The 20,044-nt window shown below is 43.2% G+C and overlaps 1 protein-coding gene across 2 annotated transcripts in view; it reads right to left on the reverse strand.

The window, feature by feature from the left end:
- MAP3K3 (mitogen-activated protein kinase kinase kinase 3) overlaps positions 1–14,707 on the reverse strand; it is a 41,412-nt gene extending 26,705 nt beyond the window's left edge. For both annotated transcript variants that reach the window (XM_074561733.1, XM_074561732.1), the window contains exons 1-5: positions 14,410–14,707; positions 7,772–7,893; positions 7,335–7,424; positions 4,260–4,300; positions 96–195 (exon numbers count right to left, since the gene is read on the reverse strand). In XM_074561733.1, the coding sequence (XP_074417834.1) occupies positions 96–195; positions 4,260–4,300; positions 7,335–7,424; positions 7,772–7,893; positions 14,410–14,413 (357 nt within the window). In that variant the 5' untranslated portion in view covers positions 14,414–14,707. The remainder of the gene's footprint in view (positions 1–95; positions 196–4,259; positions 4,301–7,334; positions 7,425–7,771; positions 7,894–14,409) is intronic.
- Positions 14,708–20,044: the final 5,337 nt, after the last annotated feature.

The raw sequence follows: 20,044 nt of genomic DNA on the forward strand, positions 1-20,044 counted from the left end.
ATTAAATTTAAGGGTACAGAATTTGGGATGGGAAAAGGAGGTTTCATCCAGAGAGAGCATTACATGTTCTGAGAGCTCATAACGACACTCTGTACCTCATTGTTCATGTAGTGGAGATCCAGTGGCTGCCCAAAGGCTGTTTTCACTTTCTGTTGCACGTCTTCATAGCGCACGGGACGGACAAATGGGATAATTCTGGAACCAAAGAGAATCACTGATTAAATTCAGAGATATACTTGACAACGCAATCGGATTAGACAGCTGAACCATTAAAAACACATTTGAATGTTCTCCCTTCATCCTCACGCAGGTAGCGAACCTTTCTAATTTGAACTGATATTAACTATTGTAGCAAGGAATTCTTGATCTCTGATCCATTTCCAAGTGGTTTGTCAAAATGCAATGTTCAACTGAAGATTTCAAATAGAATGCCTTTATCCCTGGATAGAAAAGTATCCTTTACTGAGTAAATTTCTTTCATGTAACAGGATACAAATCTCCTATGCACTTTGGCTTAAAGAACACTGCCTCAGGCACAAAACACAAACAAATACATCCAGTGAGAGTTGAATTAAAAGCTGCAGAAGGCCCACAGAACAAAACAGTATTTGGTTTAAGTACTCCAGTAGCCGAACTCGCAACTCACTCCCTAAAAATTTCCAGAACGCGTTCCAGTTGAAAGGTTTCAACAAACATTCCCAGAGCAAAGTTAGTCCTGACCTCCTGCGGGAAGGCACCAGCAGGACACAAAGGAATCTGAAAGCCCTCTCTCCCAAAGGTGGCCTGTGGTGTTAGCTCCACGTTACCCTCAGCTCAGACATCTCCCAACACCCGAGTCACAGACTCACTACACCGTCTCTGCAGTTATCCCTCAAATCCTGCGCAACACAGCAGGGGCTTTTTCTCAAGAGTTGATGGCAAATCTAACTGTAATTCTGCAACCATTTCTTGTTCACGGCTTGCTTTATTTAAAAAATTCGTGTTTTTTTTTTTTTAATTACAGAGACCTACTAGATCAAAATGTAAATACTGCTTCAGCTGTAATAGCAACGGCACAGCTGACTTGCAATAATTCAAAATATTCATAAAAGACAGATATCTAAGACAGAATACTCATATAAGGCCGATCAGTCTCATCCCCTCATGCTTTCTTCCTCATGAGTATTCTTCATACGGAACGCATCTCTGGGCACCTTCACCAACTGACTGACACACAAAATATGCACAAATGTAAGTTATTCTCATCACTTTCCTAAGCCCAGACCTTGTGACACACCAAACCCCCAATTCTAGCCCTCAGCTGTTTCCTCGCCAGCTGAATGGCAGGAGTTTTGGACTTTACGACACAAACGGCCTCAAGAAATCCAACCTGGCAACCGGCACAGCTGTCCCAGGGGAACCCTGCAGAACCCTGTGGCACGTGCATACTTTGCAGAAAACGACAGTATGCTTTCCTTTGTTGGGTTTTTATTACTGTTTTGCCTACCTTGGAATAGAAACTCTAATGGTTTAGGCAAAGTAGTAAGATGAAGTTCCAGCAAAGCATCTAAAACTGTTCATTTTGCTGAAATGTTCTTCTGTAGGAAGTGGCCAAGTACTCAGAAAGTCGCTACCTTGATGGCTGTGGAAAAGGAAGATTTTCACCCTCTTCAGAAGAATCAGCGAGTAAAATATCCTGGGTCACGAACTAGAGGATTCAAGCATGAACTGTAGTTTCCAACCCACTGTTGTAGCAAACCAAGGACATCTACTGCTCAGAAACCCGCTTTTCATCTCTCTGCAGCCCAAGGCCCAGATGGTTGGTTCTTCCTGCCTTGGGGCTCCTGCAACTAGACTTCTCGCCATCTGCTTCCACGGGCCACGAGACCACACCGCGTCTCCACTACTGGCAAGTGAAACACAGAGCTCAGGGCCACAGCTGGCAGCCACCAGCCTCCTGCAAGCTCCGAGGCCCCTCGGATAGCTGCGGGCCCCACTGCTGCCACTTGGAACAACTCCGCTTTGCCATAGCTGAAATGCTGCCACAAAAAGCTTCTTTATCAGCACCACTTAGCAATTTTGCCATCAGGCAGAAATAGGAAGACCTGAATGGACCACAGAAACTCAAGATACATCTTGCTCACTAGGACAACTCTCTGAGCTCACCGAAACCCCAAATCACCTCTGGGGAAGCTCACACGAGCTCGTGCTGAATCCATGCTTTAGACAGAAGGGTTAGCTTCCAAAACCTCCATCCAGCTGCTTTGCCAGCACTCAGTATCCTTTCACGATATGCAGCTTTTGTTTTAAATAGCTCTAGTGTTAGCTGGCTTCCTTAGCCCCTTCCCAGGAAGGGTTCATCTTGCTACCAGACCTTCAACATTCAACTATTTAGATATAATTGTTAAAAAGCAGCCCACAATAACATTTTCTACATATTCCTAAGAAACCCATCCATGAAATTATAGTACTCTGGCACTGTACAAACGTAATTTAGCTCTCAGTTGAACCGAAGTCCCTTATAAAGGCTTCCATTCTACACTCAATGCATTAAAAAGCAGAGCTGTTCTCAGGTGCCACAAATTCTATTAGTTTAAAAACTCCGTGCACTCTTCTAACACAAAATCATGGACTGCAGGGTTTAAGGAGCCCATTCCTGCCTGACCACCTTAAATATTTGTGGTTAGATCTGGCAGCTCCTCTGAAACCAAGCACACACACTTACATTCTCGGTGCAAGCTTGCTGTCTGTAACTGCATACCACTTTGGGAATGGGGAATTCAGGCGAGCGTAACTGCATAATTAGACTAACACACAATCAACCTTTTCATTTTAATGTTACTGCAGAAAAAAAAACACCTTTCTTCTCCCCTGAGCTCTGTGCCATCTTAAATGCCCTTGAGCAGAAGACGTGCAAGATGATAGGACTGTGGTGACAAGATTTTGCTTCCAAGTTACCTTGTCCTAACACGGTATCACAAGAAATCGTGACATGTCACACAGTGGGTCTGTTGTAGTCCACACAATGCCTGTGACACAGCAGAATGCTGAGAAGATCTGGGTGATAAAGGCGGCATCAGATCCCAGCTACAATTACTTTTGTATTTTCTCCTCGAGGCCCAAAAGTCAGGTTTTTTTAGTGACAGAATTCACCACGTAGTACTTTGGTGAATGAAACAGTTCAATTTTTGAGGAAGACTTTACAAATTATCCTCTGCCGCCTGCTTTATCAACAAAGAATGACTCCACTTTTCTGTTTTAATAAAAATCCCTTTATTTTAAAGAGGAGGATACTTGAGGAGGAGCTTAAGCAGCTCAGCCAGTAACCTCTGCTGCTAACAATTAGGATCACTACATACAACTTGCACTGTTGCACTATCAACAGTAAACTTGCATTTTATCATGAAACCATGAACTACTTCATGTTGAAAGTACTGTCTGGGATGGGAGAAACGAAAGCATTCCCATAGGATGTCTCTGAAGAGCAGCATATAAATTCATGCTTACAATTCAATTAATTTCTTCGGAAAAAGGAAACCAGAACCTGCATCAAGATCCCTTTTTCCCCTCAGTGAGAGCTCGCGAGCAGCCTCAAAGCGGCTGCAAACAAGTTTGGAGCCTTTCTGTACGTTTACACAGCCCCTCAACAGCCACATCAGGAGTTCCTCTCAATGAGATGGCAGGTAAGGAGCTTTTTGAGACCTACTTTGAAATGTCCAGGTAATTTTATTCATTGGAAACAACACTGCAAACATGGAAAATGCTAATCAAGTCAATTCTGGTTTTTGTAAAAGAAAGTGTCTCAAAACTAAGTATCAGAGGAAATAACAAGGAAACTTTTAGACCAATGAAAAAGTCTTCCCTGGCTGTATCTGTTGCCCAGTCACAGCAGGACAGGGATAGTGACAGGTCATCAGGAAGTGAGAAACTAGAAAAGAATGACACTAATTTGATCAGTTTCATTTGGTTTTAGTTAAATGAAACAAACAGGGAACACATCTGAAATAAGCCTATCAGGTTGAATTTATTTCAGGCTGGACAGCTTTTTAATATTACTGCAACTCACTTACGAATAGATACTATAAAAACAAATCAAAGGAAAGTGTTCTATGACACACTGATTTTTAAAAATAACCAAGTTGTGTATGACCTGTTTGCCTTTACTGTGTGTTTTTCATTCAGGAGGAAGGAAAGTGAAGACAACAAAACATTTAACCTGGATTGCTAATGACTAAATTATTCTGCTAAGCAAAGAACCGAAGTAGCGAAGACAGACTTACCGCCTTTCCCCGTTATGTTCAAACTTTATCCTTACATCATTCTGCAGAAGAAAGAACAACAGGTTAGTTCACAACGAAATTCTGGCATAGGTAAAAGCACACAAGCGGATCATAATAATGATTTTAAGGCCCAAACACAAAGCAGGTCGATTTGTGATTGCCAGAACCTAGGTCCCACAGCTTTCTCCATGGAAGCTGAAGCACACTGGGGACAGAAAGTGGCTGATATGGGAACCCAGCACCACGAGGAATGAAGAAGTTGCTAAAGGAGAAAGAGAAGGATAGGGGTAAAAACTAGTTGTAATTTTTATTAACTGTCACTTAAACAGAGGACACTGAAATATACTTTAAGGAAAATCAGTCCATCTTTAACACTGCTTGGCAAAAATCTGAAGTTGAGTCCAGCTGAATATTCATCTGAACTGAAGCTAATTTTCTTTGTGCATTCTCAAAGTAAACATATTCTATGGCAAAAACGAGACAGGCAGAGAATGTGCTACATTCTTTATTTTTAAGGCACAGACTAAATCTCTGTTTTTGCAAAAACGCAGCCCCTGAAACTCAAACTATGAAGCTGCAAACAAGTTAACGATGTGTCATCTTTATAAGTGCAAAGGGGTCACCATCCATATCTGGCAGATGGTTAAAAGCACTGACCGCGCAACCTGTGTGTTCCACTGTAAACTCAGGAGATGTTGTGTGGCACGGAAGAGTCAACACGCTGAACTTTCAACTCTGGAGATCAAAGTTCAAATCCCAATTTAGGTCACAAAGATAAAAATAAAAGGGAAAAATCTGCTCTGATAAGACTCCATAATTTCTGCTGCACAATTTATGTGATTGGAATAGATTAAGCCATCTGTGAAAGCCTGAGACAATAGGCAATCATACATCTAGGAACTTCAAAAAAATGTGGCCAGGAAATGCTCTTTAGCTAGAGGAAGTATCTGGCAGGCCTAGTGGTCAAGAATGCAGTTCAAAGGGACCCGTGCAATCACTGCGAGTACACAGTATTCCCAGTATTCCTGCAGCGATACTGTAGGTACAGAATTGATCATGACAAACGAGCTTCCCAATCAGAGCCACAATCCCCTGCAGGTGGGTAATTCACACATAACTACCAAAGATGTTTTCTCCGATGTGGGAAGAGAAAGAACACACCCTAGAATGACACCAAAATGAAGCAAATTCTAAAGAACACATTTTAATTGAACAGTAAAAGAAAAATGCAACAAACAGCATAGGAATAATCAACTATAAAAGATGTCCACCAGCCAACTACTGTTGAAACAGCTGTTGCTTAGACAAAATGGATGGAGGAATGATCCCTTTACATTAGGATTTTCAGGGAAGTAAGGCTCTAGATCTTTTTTTTTTTAATGCTATACTATTCCATGTAGTCCAATCTAAGGGAACTAAACAGGACTGTTTGGATTAAATTCAACCAAGCTAATTTTTCAGATTAGATTTCTGACCTCAAAATGTGTTTTAGGTCACGAAACAGCTAAGTGACAAAGCTCTCGCTAGTTAAAATTAGACAACACTAAAAGATCTTCAGAGTTCTTTGGAAACCTTTCTTCAACTTGCTGGTACCCGAGCAAACTAAAAGATCCTTCTCAACAGCACTGCACGCTTTCAAATGTGTAATTTGTGACACGGGGAAAGGTGGAGTGGAATCTGGCATCTATCTCCTGTGACTTTTCCAAAAGGATCAGACTTTGGCCGTTCACATCTATTTTTCAAAGATCCAAGAAAAGATATTCAAAGTGATCTTAGTGTTTACAATTCAGAGAGAAGCTAGAGGAGTTAAACATCTACTGTTGTTTCCTTTCAAAGCAGTGAACCTATCACCTATATAAACCACTTTTTAAAGCAACTCATATAAACTGTCCTAAGAGACGAGTAAGAAAGCAAATCCAAGTTTAGTACTTCAGTGTTCCAGTTCTGTGATGCAGTGTCATAAATAATGATTACAGATTTTAGTTTAAGACATCTCTGAATTTACGTTTCAAAGTGATTTGGAAAGGATTTTGTACTACTCCATCTACAGATTTGTCCAGCACATTCGAGGAAATCCCAGATCCCAGCTGAACAAGTAGATTATGAGCAGACAAAGCATAAGGAAGAGACAGACATGAACTTTAAAGCCCACTCTAAAAAGCTTAAGCCTGTAATAGGAATATAACTGGAAAGAGTTATTTTACTGATATAGGTAACTTCTCCTGTTAATGTTAGTCTAACTGCCAGTAACTTGATTTGAGTTTTTAAGACAGTAATGAACAAACAATTCTTCACTGAAATTGCTGCTTTGGCATTGAAGTATTTCATTCAAATGACAGAGCAATATTATTCTGTCCGTCCTTTCTACCAGAAAGTCAATGTAATAGTCTTCTCTACAAAATCTCTAGCGATGTCAGAAGAACCTAGAGAGACTTTCACGTATTGGCCCTGACACTTAATACCTCGGGAAAAGTATTTCTTTTGGAAAAATGGACTTCATACCCCCATACCCAAATAAGGGTTAGTTTTGTTCCCCTCTTCACGAGACAGATGACTGGGTAACTCCAGGCAACCCTCCCCGTTAGACACCTGTAAACAGCTGTTCCCTTTTTCACCAAAGCAAGGTCATTACAGTTTCACTAAAGCCAGGCCTTTCAGACAATCCCCTTCACTGTTCTTGGATCAATTTCAGTTTGACTACCTTTTATCGGGTTCTCCATTCTGCATTCACATGCAGTCTGAACCACGTGAAGATGAGACCAGCATTAGTTCATTATCCGACACACTGCTTTACGCAGCTTTAAACTGCAGTGGCCGCCTTTTGCACCAGAAATGGAAATACTTGTTTCCTGTTCATCATTATGCTGCTCAGTTCCCTGCTTCCTTTCGAATTTAAGTTTTACTTCCACTACAATGAAAAGCGCATCATACTGCTACATCATGACACAGTCAGCAAAGAAAGGCTTTCCTGGCCTCCCACATCTGCTTAAATTCTATAAAGGTCACTGCACACAACTTAAAAACATGCTCCTAATTTATAATTGCTAATATTGAATGGGAAATCAATTTTCTTACCGGAATTTTTTTTTCTTCCACTGCAGAGGCACACTGGTTTGTTATTGCAGGGCTGCCCAAGAGGGGTGGACTGCTGGCATTGTGTTTTTTCTTTAAAAATAATAAAGTAATTTAAAAAAATGGCAATATGACCGTGAAACCAGAAAACTACTTGGTAAACTTTTTAGCTAATCTACAGAGATCAAATCCCAACAAAAACATGTGTGGGAAGAAGGCAGAATACTAAGACGTTGCGAATTATCAAAACTGTGCCCTCCCTAGACCATAAAGGTTATGTAAATAAAATAATTAACAAGTAAGAATAGGGATCTAATCCACTGGGGTGCTTCAGCAGTCAGAAGCACAAGGCAGAACGCAGGCAGCAGACCCGCTGTCACCTCCTCTGTCCCTTCTGCCTCCAGGTAACCATTTCAAGTACTCATTAAATGGCCTGTTACCTGTTTGTTCGAGTGAGCAGTGTCTTTATTCTTCATGGTATCATATCCAGGCAGTCTGTGACGTCGGCCCATCTGGAGGGCTACCAGGTCCTTCATGATGGATTTCAAGGCCTCTTGTTCATCTGTGATGCACAAGAATTTTAGTAGTAAGTCACCTGGGTGGATACCAGCCGTAACACGTCCGCGCTTGTTTTCTGCTGGCTCACAGAAAGACAATCCTTCTTAGGATCTTTGCAAATACACTGTAATTTCATTTAGTCATAAAAAGCCCAAAGTTAATCTTATATCATGAAGTAGTAAACAGACGGATACATTTTAAGTCACTTGTCCAATGTTCCAAAAGGATGTGGCCATAGCAAAGTTCAGAATAAATATCCCTCGCCCCTGGTTCGGTTCAAATTGCTTCACAACAAACAATACAACTTGGACAGATTTGCTAGATCATCATAGGTCATTTAGGAAGGACAAATTGACGAGCTTCTGCCAAGGAAAACCCGGTAAGAATCTGTTCTTTCCAATTTTATATCCTGTTAACTTAGAATTCTTGCTTGCTAGTGGAACAAACCACGGCCAGTAGAAAGAAAAACGAAAATCTGGACAAAGAGTCATCTTAGAATCGCTCTGAATTCAAATCCGCTTGCACTGATTTCCCCAACACATTCCTCTCTTCCCCCAAAACAAACTGATGGAACAAAGTTCAAACCATTTAATGAGACTTCAAGATCTACTGAACAGATTCAAATCTCACAGCATTAAGAACTGTCTCCTGGCAGAGTATAATGCAGCAGGTTCAACTCAAGGCTTCTTGCAAACGCAGGAAAACAAAAAAACACACATTGGAATAATTCTTATACATACTACTGGTTGAAAATTACTTTCTGAGGCTAAGATGCCTGATGTAACAAATTTAAAGTGTTCTTCCATTGCTTGTTAGTTTTGAGGACAGAAGTGGTATTTAGCAAAACTTTGTATGAAGTCTAGAGAAAAAAAAAGACACAAAAGGAGAGAAATGCATAGGAGCTGGGCTGTGATGGATACTAGCATAAAGTAAGGTCCAAGAGCTACTGAAAACAAGCGTAACAATCCTGAATTCCTCGATACTACAAGAGGGAAAAAAGCTGACAGGTGAAGTTTGGTTCAAAAGGGGACTGCAATAGCTGCTTCACTCCTGGGTGCTGTGCCATCAACTGCCACCAACCAACAAAGCAGCGTCAGACGCTGCCGCGCAGACGATCTGCTACTGGCACACTCACACCTACGGATTGCGGGGCTGCTGTTTCACATAGCAAGACTCCAATATCCGAGTTTTTAGGGATAAAGTGTTGTTTCCTCAGCAAATAATAGATCCAGTTAAATCCTTCCTGATACTGAGGCACAAGTGAAATTTGAAGCAGTGATCAGATCAGCTCTGAACATGCCCAGAAGAACCACCTGCCCTTTCTAAAGAGTCTGGCTGGACTTGACTAACAGTTTTGGATAGAAAGCTTTTTTTTTTTTTGACAACTAGAACTTTTGAAAGTGATGCAAACCAGAAAATGCATAAATGAGGTTATCACATCCCTACTCGTGTGACCGTGTATCAGGTGTGCAGTGTTGCTACAGTCCTCCTGTCTTCCCAAAGTCCTTAAACACGTCACTTTGATGTGCCTGAATAGAATTTTGAATAGAATCAGAATTTTTGAAGCTGATTTGTAAATAACTGAAACTGGATTTTAAAAATCCAGCATGGCTACACACTGGTTCTTGCTCCACGGCACTGGTTTGGATGGGTAATGGCTTACATTTGGAAGTGTTGTCCCAGGAACAGCTGCTGTGCATAATGACGGACTGTTTCACATCTGTATTCCTCTGTACAGGGGACTCATTGGGACTATTTGTTTCTTCAATTTCATGTTAGGCATTTGCTCATGAGTGTCTCTCAATGAAGCTTATGTTTTATGCAGAAGTCTGGGTTCATAATTAATCAATGTCTGAATAACAAACAAAATTTTCGTAATGCTTAAAGATGACAGATGTGGGACATGTACAGCTCCTACAGCCTGCAGGGAGTGAATGCTACCAAAATTTAGAAGCAAAAAAAAAAAAAAAAAAAAAAAAAAAGGAGGCGGGGAGTACACCTATTTGTAAGGGGGCAACATTTTAAAAAGTCCCAGTCAGGACAAAAGTCACACTAACGTTACCTTTGGTACAAAAAATAGTTTCTGCCCAGAAGGACCCAGAAGGTCTGCTGTAGCTTTTTGAGAATACCAAGCACGAGAGCAGAGGAACTTCCACCACGGACTCCAGTATGTACTACCAGAAAACCAGAAACATCAAGGGGATGATTCTTCAACCAGGCTATAGAGGGGAAAGGAAAGAAATCTCCCAACACATTTGCAGAAGGTGTTAATTAGAGTAAAACTCTTTAAAAAAGGAGAACAGAGCAGTGAAAATAAAGTTACTTGAAAAAAGCCAAAATCAAAACCCACCAGATCTCTGCTGTCCAAGACAAGCCAAATGAGACAATACCTACATTGTGGTCGTGGAGAAGGGAGAGCACTCCTTGAAATTCCAACTGCATGCAAAAGAAGCGAGGGGTATAAGTAACACAACCAAAGCAAGAGGTTGCTTTTCGAAAAGCACATCAGCCAAAGGAAATAATTGCTAGGCTCTATCTCAGCACTAAGTAACCCCTTGTGGGTGAAAATGTGAAAAACCAGTTGTGAACGAAGTGAGAGCTCCAGGTAACTAAGAGCACAAGTTTACTTTTTTACCTTTTTTTTTTTTTTTTAAATTGTTTCCAACTTTACATTTGAATGTTTAACCTTTTACCTTACTGGAGCGTCTCCAATTTACTCTTATGCTTTCATCTTGTTTGATATTAAGCATAGCCTATGAGTTACCTGGCAGACAGAGACTAGAACTCTGCACAACAAAATATTCCAAGTTACGGACTGGCATATCCCTGGAGTGCCTACCACCCAAAACATGCCGTGAAGAGCTGGGATACAAGTTTTCCACTACAGCACAGTTTGGGTTTGGCCAGATACCAGGAGGATGAAGAAGAGCTTGTCTTGGCAAAGTTCCTTTGGGCAAGAAGGAAAACAGCTATGAAAGCAGTTTATAACTAAGCACTCATGACAAGAAATCAAGTCAGTCAAAGAATACGTCTACGAATAAGAATTCACATCTAAACAGTACGGCACATCACTTGAAAATAAGGACCAATGGCTACGATGCAATCGTGGGCTACAGGTGTTTGATCCCAAAACCCAGGGATATAGTGTATAAAGTCAGCTCGTAGCGCCATATTTGTGTGAGGAAGTGGGCAAAGAGGACACGCGTCTAACCGATTATCCATCTCTTAATAAAGACTGTAGCTCATCTACATAGTGAATTTGTTTATTGGCTAAGGCAACTCGTGAATTTACAAGAAGCTAAGACATTAAACTCTTAAGGGCAGCATCTGGCATCTAAAGCCCAGCTAGTCCACTGCGGGGTCTGTATCTCGCTCACTGTAAACTCAGTTTCCTCCGCAGACAAGTGCTAATGCTGAAATCTTACTTACAACCATGCAAAAAGGAATTCCTAATGTGCTATCAAAGGCTGACAGAACAACTTCAGGTGAATTTGAAGCTTACGTGATTATAAATTTTTTAGTAGTCTGACACTAAGCTGCTGGCTCCCTAGTACCAAAACATTCCCTGTGTAATTCATCCTTATGTTGGTGAGGTAAGAAACGAAGGAGAATTTATCATTTTAAAACATAAAATTAATGCCAAAAATTTATCTGAACTTATGTATGGAAAAAATGTTTCCGTTTAGGACAGCACTGCGATAGATTTAATGTTGAGAAGCATGAATACTTCTTTATTTCCATCAAAATAGAGGATTTCCATAGATTGACTTTAAAGAAGCATGTGCAGCGGCATCGCATTAATCACACAATGCAAAAGTTATTACAAATGAAAAGTAGGCAATGTTTGAAGCGCACTGAGAGACCCTGTTTTGCTAGGTCTCCAGTAGGTCTGGGAAACACAGTTCTGCTTTGTGCGGGAAAGATGTTGTCCAGGAAATGCTTTTCATGTTTTAAAAACTACACTCAAGGATTTTTATAACATCGATAAAAGGGAACTGCTACTCACAGAAAAAGCTATTCCTCTGCATAAAGCATTTATTTCAACTAATAGGTGGTTTATTACACAGGTCTGAGCAAGCCAGTGTATTTGCTGTGGCAGGAATGGAAACAGTTTTGAAAAAAAATCACGAAGTTCAAACACAGTAAAAGCATCTGCACATTGGTAAAAACAGGAAGTCTGTAAACCCCTATAAACCAGGATGCTATTTTATATAGCATGATAATAGAAGACATGATGCCACATTTGTTTTAAAAGGAAAAAAAAAAAAAGAAAGAAGTGAACAAATAAGCGTGTGTTTGTTACCTACAACCACAATAGCAAAGTTGATCACTTCTGCAAGCGATCTGCAGATCCAGGAGCAATGAGCGAATTTCACAAGTTCGGAAGACAAACTGAGTCTATGTTAAAGCTCTGAAAAAAGTTTTTTGAAAAAGTTTAATTTTGAGTCCTTCACTGTGGACAGTCTTAGTGGTAACAAAATGCTGGTCTGCCCAATTTTTAGGAAATAGCAAATGACCTGGTCTGTAGACTCAGAAGAGAAATCAGAGCTTCTCTATGAACCTGACCCATGTGGTGCGTATTTGGGGCACCTCTTCTCTCGCACAAATTAAAAACCCCAAAGTTTGGGATTTCAGCTGGTCCAAACCTGCCAGCTGAGCCCCGCTCCGGGGTTGTCACCACGGCTGAAGCCCAGCTCTGGGTGCGCGTGCGAGCCAGGGGAAGGAAGTGACACAGGCAGGAAAAAAGAGCAGATCGAGGGAAAGACTCAACTGCAGCTGGGCCGGCAGCGAGCCCTTCGCCCGGGCCTGCCACACACCAGCCAGCCCCAACACCGGTCTCCTCTGTTTCCTGGATATATGAATATTTCTCAGTATTAGAAGCAGGTATCCGTATTTTAAAGGCTGGAGAGGAGCTCTCTGTAGGGAAATAAACCTCAGTGACAGCCCCTTCTGTAAGGGCCAGAGAATGACCCTCAGTGAGCTTCAGCCACACCAAAGGAGTAATGACAAACTGCGATGCCAAGCTCTTACTGTCAACCACCCCATGTACCTTTCAGACTAGTTTATGAAAAGCAGAGTGCGATATAGCCTGTTATCCATTATTATTTAGACTATTTGATCCCAATGGTCTAACGAATTTAGATCTTTCCTATCATGAGCGATCCGCTTGCAGCTGTACCCATGATACAACGCAAGCATGCAATGCTACGGTGGAGTGGTCCATGAAATTGTAATTATTTTTCATTCTGCACTCCTGTGTTTACAAACACGTGTCCAGTTGCCCTCAGAAAACACTTTCATGGAAATCCAACTTCGTCCTTCTCAACTATTTTAAGCTTATATACCATCTGGCCGGTTCCTTTAGAGAAGACAGGGATCGAGTAATACTATACTCTCTGTAAAAGAGAAGTCTCTGATGGACCTGCATGTATTTGTTGTATTTATGAAATCAAAGTGAAGTACAAAGGAAATGAAGTTGTTTTACTTTTGCTTTGAGCAACAATTGCAATGCTTCATGAATTTACAATGTAAATACAAGAACTAATTATGCACATGGACTAAATAACAAAGGACAGTCTCAGAAAACTAAACTTAGTTGGAGGGAAGAAATATAAAAGTGGTAGCCCACAAACCATGCAACTCAGCACTTAACGACAGCAATAGTAACTCTCTTGCCAGTATGCAAATATGGGTAAGTTCTGGTTTAGAGCAATTAAATTTTTCGTTCTAGTACATGAGACCCCTCTTTAAACTGAAAAGGGAATGAAGTAACACAAAACAAACCCTCCATACGCAGTTCTTTATACAAGACATACAGTCCAAAAGAATTAATCATTCAAATTCAGTCATGGCAACTTCTGATAGCACCATTTTACTCTTGAAAAAGAGTTTCTCTAACTCCTTGGCTTGTTTTTACATGTTATTGTCTGGGTTAAGTACGGCAAATTGGAACTCAATAGAAGCTTCATAGAGAAAACGCTATTTTGATAGACTCCCAAGCTACAATTAATACCATAGGAAAAAATTTCCAATTAAGTTTAAGCACGTACATTCCCGGCTCAAAAACAAGCAACCTGATTTTTTTTTTTTTTTTTTTTTTTTTTTTTTTTTTTACAGGCAGCAAACCCTCCCTCACCCCCTAGGCCTGACCGACCGATCCTCAGTCACTCTCTTCTGGCCAATTTTAGTAAAAACCCGCGGTGGGGCCGTCCGTGCTCGGGGCGCAGCCGGGGCTCCCCGCGCCTTCCAGCCCTGCACGTTTACTGAAAGATTTAAAAGAAAACCCTCGAAAATACACCGGTTTCCGCGCTGACGGTGGCCCCGCTACCGACCGATGGACCCACCCCGGGGGAACGGAGCTGCCGCCGGCCACGTCCGGCCCCGTCCCCCGGAGGCCGCGCACCGAGGGGGGTCCCGTTCCCCCTCCCCAGCCCCGGGAGGCCCGGCCGCGGCCCGCCCCCTCCGCCGCAGGCCCCTGAGGGCCCCGCCGAGGCCCGTTCACCCCCGCCGCCGCTCTCACCCATCTCGGCGGGCGTCGGGCCCGCGCCCGGCGGCGCGCTGAGGGACGGGGCTGTCACCGCCGCGGCTCCATGGCGGCCGGGCCGAGGGGGAGGGCTCACAGCCGCCGCCACATTCCCAGGCCCCGCGCCGCCGCCTCCTTCCGGCGGCCGCGCTCCGGGTGCCGCCGCGGCGGCGGGGGTGGGAGGGGGCACGGGCGGTCCCGGTCGCTCCCCGCCGCCGCCGCCGCCTCAGGGCGCCCGGGGCCGCGAGCAAAACAAACCGCTCGGCGGCCGCCGCGCCGCCGCCGCCGCCTGCCAATCACAGGGGCCGACCCGCCGCCGCCCACCAATCCGCGTCCCCGAGCCACCCACCCGACGGCGTCGCTGGCCAATCGACGTGCGAAGAGACGCGCCGCCCGCCCCACCCGCCGCCAATCACGCAGGCCCGTTCCGCTGGCGGGTTAGCCCCGCCCCCTCCCCGACACTGGGCGGGAGCAGTTCAGACACCGCCTTCAGCGCGCTGCCAATCAGGGTGACGGGCGGCCCTGAGGCCCCGCCCCTCCGCCGGGTTCTGGAGCCGGGGTGTGCCGCTTGGTCCTAGAGCCCGCCCGGCCCGGAACGAAGCCCGTCCTCCACTGCGGGCAGCCAGGGTCACCCCATCCGCATCCCACCGCCCTCCACATCCAGGTCAGCCCTTCGCCACTATTTCGGGTGGGCATCAAAGTGTCCTGGAGGAGGGAACACGTCCCAGGCACACTGACGCTGCTGGCTTGCTCTTCTCACAAGCAGAGCTCAGCACTGACTTTAATTCTTGCTTGAAAAGCACCTTTTTAAAAAGGGGGGCGGAGGGGAACACAAACCCAACCAAAACCAGTTCAAAAGTTAAAAAGCCCAAAAGACATTGAACACAGGATTCTTTTTGTTTCAAAAGAAAAGTGTGAGTGAGTTTCCCAGCGCAGCACCCAGGCCAGTTGCCGCAAGAGATGTTATCTTCCAGACGCTGTTCTAATAAAAAAATCCTCTTAACCACCGCACCTTGACTGGCCCCAGGCCATCACACGTCCCCCACAGACTGCAATAAGTAACAAATGTCAAAGTCAAAGAATAAACACCTCTTCTGCTTTTTAAGCCTTCAAAAACACTATTCCCTTTTCTCCGCAGCCACGCTGTTTCTAAGCGCGGTAATCACTTCTAGAGCTCTTCCAGTTACCCAATGTGAAAGTCAAGTTCTGGATCCATCCTGCAGGAGTGAATTCTAGGCTAGAGTTCAGCATCTCCTCCCCTTTCATTTAGGAGTTTATCTTAATGAGAAAGCATTTTTGTTAGAAGTGGAACTGCTGACCTGCTGCATTCACTCACTTGACATAAGGCATTCGATGACAGTTTTTTTTCAGCTTTAGCATTTCGGTTTGTCAAGCCAACTGGGACACGCAGACCATAAGCAGAACACATTCTCGCTAAAAAGCTCACCAGTGACTCTAAATACAAACAACTTTGAGGGGGAAAAGCCCCAAAACAAACCAAAGATGCCACGCAATACATTTTCATAGTTTTTAGGGCAGAGGAGGACTGCTATGATTGCCCAATGTAACCCTGAAATCATACTCAAAGTTCATAAACTGTGTTTAAATCAAATCGTACCTTTTGAAGTGACATCCAGGCTTCAGCTGCTCCTTCCCAGCTCCTGCTTCCATTCCACCTGCAGGATGATATTTTTTTACAGTGTGGGTTTTTTTTTTTTTTTTTTTTTTTTTTTTTTTTTTTGCAAGGGGGACAACGGAGGGGTTTTTGTATTTTTAAAAAGAAGTACGGCCCTTCTTCCCTGGCTCGGCACCGGCCACCCTGCTGCTGGGAAAGCCACCTCGAGCAGATGGCTTTAGCAGCTGCTTTTCAATCTGGCAAACGTCTCGCAGCAAGTGTATTGTTTTTTAAGTGGTTTTGCTCGCAAGCAACACAGCAGCAATGTCAAAGAGGTTATATCAACTGGATAAGCCACACAAAGAAGAAAACTGGATTGGAGTGGGAAATGTCTCAAAAGGGTGGGCAAGTGCAGGAATCTAAAACCCTCACCCCAGGAGGAATTCAGGACTTAGCCAAAGCATGACAACAATAGCTGTGATATCACTAATTCATATATTTTTTTAACTGTCTAGATCTCACAGTGTCATACTAGGTAGACACGCAAATCCGTAAAGGAATGCTTAGGTCAACAGATCCGGCCTCTCTAGAGCAAGAAGCCGTGGACAAAGCCAAAAATCTAACTTCGAAGCCAGCCCGCTTGGAGCAGGAGGCTGGGCTAGATGACTTCATAGATTCCACCTTGAAGTTCGCATTTTAAAACGAGACTCTGATGCTGTTAGTGTTTAGACTTCCCTTTTTTCAGTCCCTCCTGTCTTACCGCTCCAATGCTAGAAAAGCGTTTCTAGCTTTCCTGTCTATTCGATCCCATTTTCGTGCCCAGCTTACAGCCATTTGTTTTCATGTCAAGATTATCCTTTTACCTAATCCTTTCCTCTTCCCTGGTATTTTCTCTCTAAATACATCAAGAAGATAATCATATCTCCTTTCAGGCTTCGTTGTCACAGACAAGTAAGCCACTCTCTCTCCATAATACAAGCTTTGTATTTGTGGTATCTTCCTGCTGCCTTTTTTTGCCCCTGTTCCAATTTGAATTCCTCTCTCGTGTTTGACAGCATCATTATTGCTCTTGGACCAACTTTTCTACATGATTTTTCACAGCTTCATGGTGGCTCATCCCTATCCTTTATCAACTAGTAAATCCCAGCTTCCTTTCCTCACTGATTTCCAAGAAGTGAAAAAAACTCTTCGCATCCTCCGCAAATTTCTCTTCGCCCCTAAATTCACAGCCTTGCACTTTCTGCTGCTACATTTCATCTCATCTCTATTTCTCACTCTTCAAAGTCATCAGTTCTCTAAGATATTCTAGTTCCCTCGTATTATTGAAGCCTCCCACTTTTGTTCCTCACCAAATTTAATTATCATGCTCGCTTTTTGTGCCAAGGTCATTATAAAAAGGCTTCAGCGAGATTACTCTTGGGACCAGAACTGAAGGAATTCAGTATTAATTCTCCACCGCACCAGCCCTGATGTCAAAACACTCCATCGTCACCTTACCATTTGGTATTTTTGTCTGTCTTCCAGTTCTTTTGTGTTTGAACATAAAAATTCTCAGTTGAAGTTCTGTTAAGTGAGACCGATTGCATGTCCTTCGTGTAGAAACTTGGCTTACTTAAGCCCAAAAGATACTAGACCAGCTAGTAGCAGCCTGTGACAGCAAGCCAGGCGTTCCCGGCAGACGGTAGGGGACAGCCACCCTGGGAAAACACGCTCTTTCCATCTCCGACTGCCTGGAACATCTGGATTTTACTGAAGCTTTTTTTCCTCCTTTGACAAATTGAAATAGAGTACTTCGTCCTTACCAGTTCATCACCTCACCCACCCAGCAAGCCTCATGTCTAAGCCAGCAATTTTCAGCTGCCAGTTTGTGGTTCTATTCTCATTTTACAGCCATTATCACCACACTATCCATATGCGAGTGCCATTAGGCCTTTTTTTTTTGGGCCATTAGGCCTTTCCCCCACTGCCCCACACAAACTGGTACACCCTTCTCGAACCGGAATCAAAGATTCTGCCAAAATCGGTGCCCATATTTTGTATAACCTGAGAAAAAAAAATATGAATAATTCATTTTTTTGCCTTTACTGTCTACTTAACGCTATACTAGTTTTGTGCATAAGAATCAGGTTATTTGTTTCACCAATAACACTATGGTACAAGCTGATATTCTGTGGTTTTCCACCCAGATTGCCCACATCCTTTCAGAGCCGCGGCTTTCAAGAAGAGAAGCTTCACTCCTGTAAACGTCAATGACAAAACATACTTAATTCTTCAACTTAAAGCTATTCAAATTGTTTGAGAGCACTTCATATAAAATCATCAGTAAAGATATTCACCGAGACTCTCCGGGAGCTACTATGTTTATAGTTAGCCCATTTGTTTTAAAGGAACTTTATAGAGGCCTAATTGTTTAATGCCGTCACGCAGCATTAAGCAAGAAAAGGAAACGTAATCCCTATTTTAGGGATTAGAAGGCATTGCACAGCGAGCCAGTGACTTGTTAAAAGTTACACAGGAAGTCTGGAGTAGACCTTTGGGATTTAACTCCTGGCATCTTTTCCCAGTCTCGTAATCGCTATGCCATCATCTTATTTTCTATTTTGGTAGTATTCCCATTTTCTGAAGCATACCTGCCTGACTCAAAGAGCCTCTTCTCCTTGCTATCAGATGTACTATTTCTTCTTTCCTTCCCGTTCCCCTTCTTGTTTAGGTAGACACATCCTTCCTGGGGAGCTGAGCAGTCTCCAGGCTCAGCCCTGGCCCATGCCAAAACTTCCTTATTTCACATCTCCGACTCCGCAGCCAGAGACACTGAACAGCGAGAAGAAATAAAAATGGAAGGAGCGGAGGAGGAGAAACCCTGGAAATCTTCAAAGGATGCACATAAATGTTCTGCGCTCTTTTCTGCGGATCTGAGAGAAGAGTAATCTCACCGATTCCGGGCAGTTCTGCTTCTGCTAACACTTGCATTCTTCGCTTTGGAAAACAAAGTTAATGGAAAACTAACATCCATTATCCAACTTCAGGAGAGCGTGGCAGAATATATATTGGCCAAACCTTACTCCACCTCCAGCAGGACATATCAATTGCGTGAAACTCCTTAAAAAACACGCGTGGAGCCCTTTTCCCAGCCCCTGCTGCCTACCTGTCCTGTGCCACTGCCCAGCCTGCGCCTCTCCTCTGCTGACAGCACTCCAGCAGAGGGGGCTCTGAACCCGTCTGGTTAAAAAACCAGGAGCCATTCTGCTTGTGGAGCAGGCAAAACTAAAGAGAAGGAAGAGGGGGAAGGATATTAAAAATATTGTATGTTTTTAGCTTATTACTTGCGCCCGAGCTGGCAGTCCGGACTGTTTATGGAGCAGTACTCATGAAAAAGCACAAGATTAAATGCTTGTTACAGTGTCAGGGCTTCAAATCATCTGAGAGATCACTTTTTAATCTACACCTATGCGTAGTATATTCTGTTACCGTGGAGGATTTAATTTTCAAGTATTTTCAAGCCACTTACTGATCAGTCATTAATTATGTGCTTTTCACTTAAGACTGGTATCAGAGAAGAAGTGGCTTTCCCGGGATCACAGAGCAAGTCAGCCCTGCCAGATGTCAGCTGTTCCCTAGTATTTACAAAAGGCAGAGAACTTCTCCTTGTCTCTTTTTCTCCCTATATTCCTCTACGGGACGTTACGGCACTTGTTTTGCCACACTGACAGGCAATCCGTTTCTCCTATCATCTACCGGCTCCTGACCTTTTGCACTAGCAGCTCCAATTTGCAGAATTTGCTTTCTTCCACCAGAGCGAAAGCTGAGAAAGTTTCTTTGGAGAATTCTGAAGCACAGATCCAGCGGGGAAAAGAGGAAAAAAAAAAAGTCTAGGGGGATGTAAATACATTTCTAGGGTAAAAGACAAACAATTATTCAAAGGAACGCATCTGTTCCAAATATGGATTACTAGAACAAAGTCCATATATAGCTTAAAAACCCTGTAGCATCTTTACAGGCAAGTCTTTCCACTGTGGT

This window comes from Larus michahellis, chromosome 18, assembly GCF_964199755.1.
Source record: "Larus michahellis chromosome 18, bLarMic1.1, whole genome shotgun sequence".
In the NCBI taxonomy this organism is placed as follows: Eukaryota; Metazoa; Chordata; class Aves; order Charadriiformes; family Laridae; genus Larus; species Larus michahellis.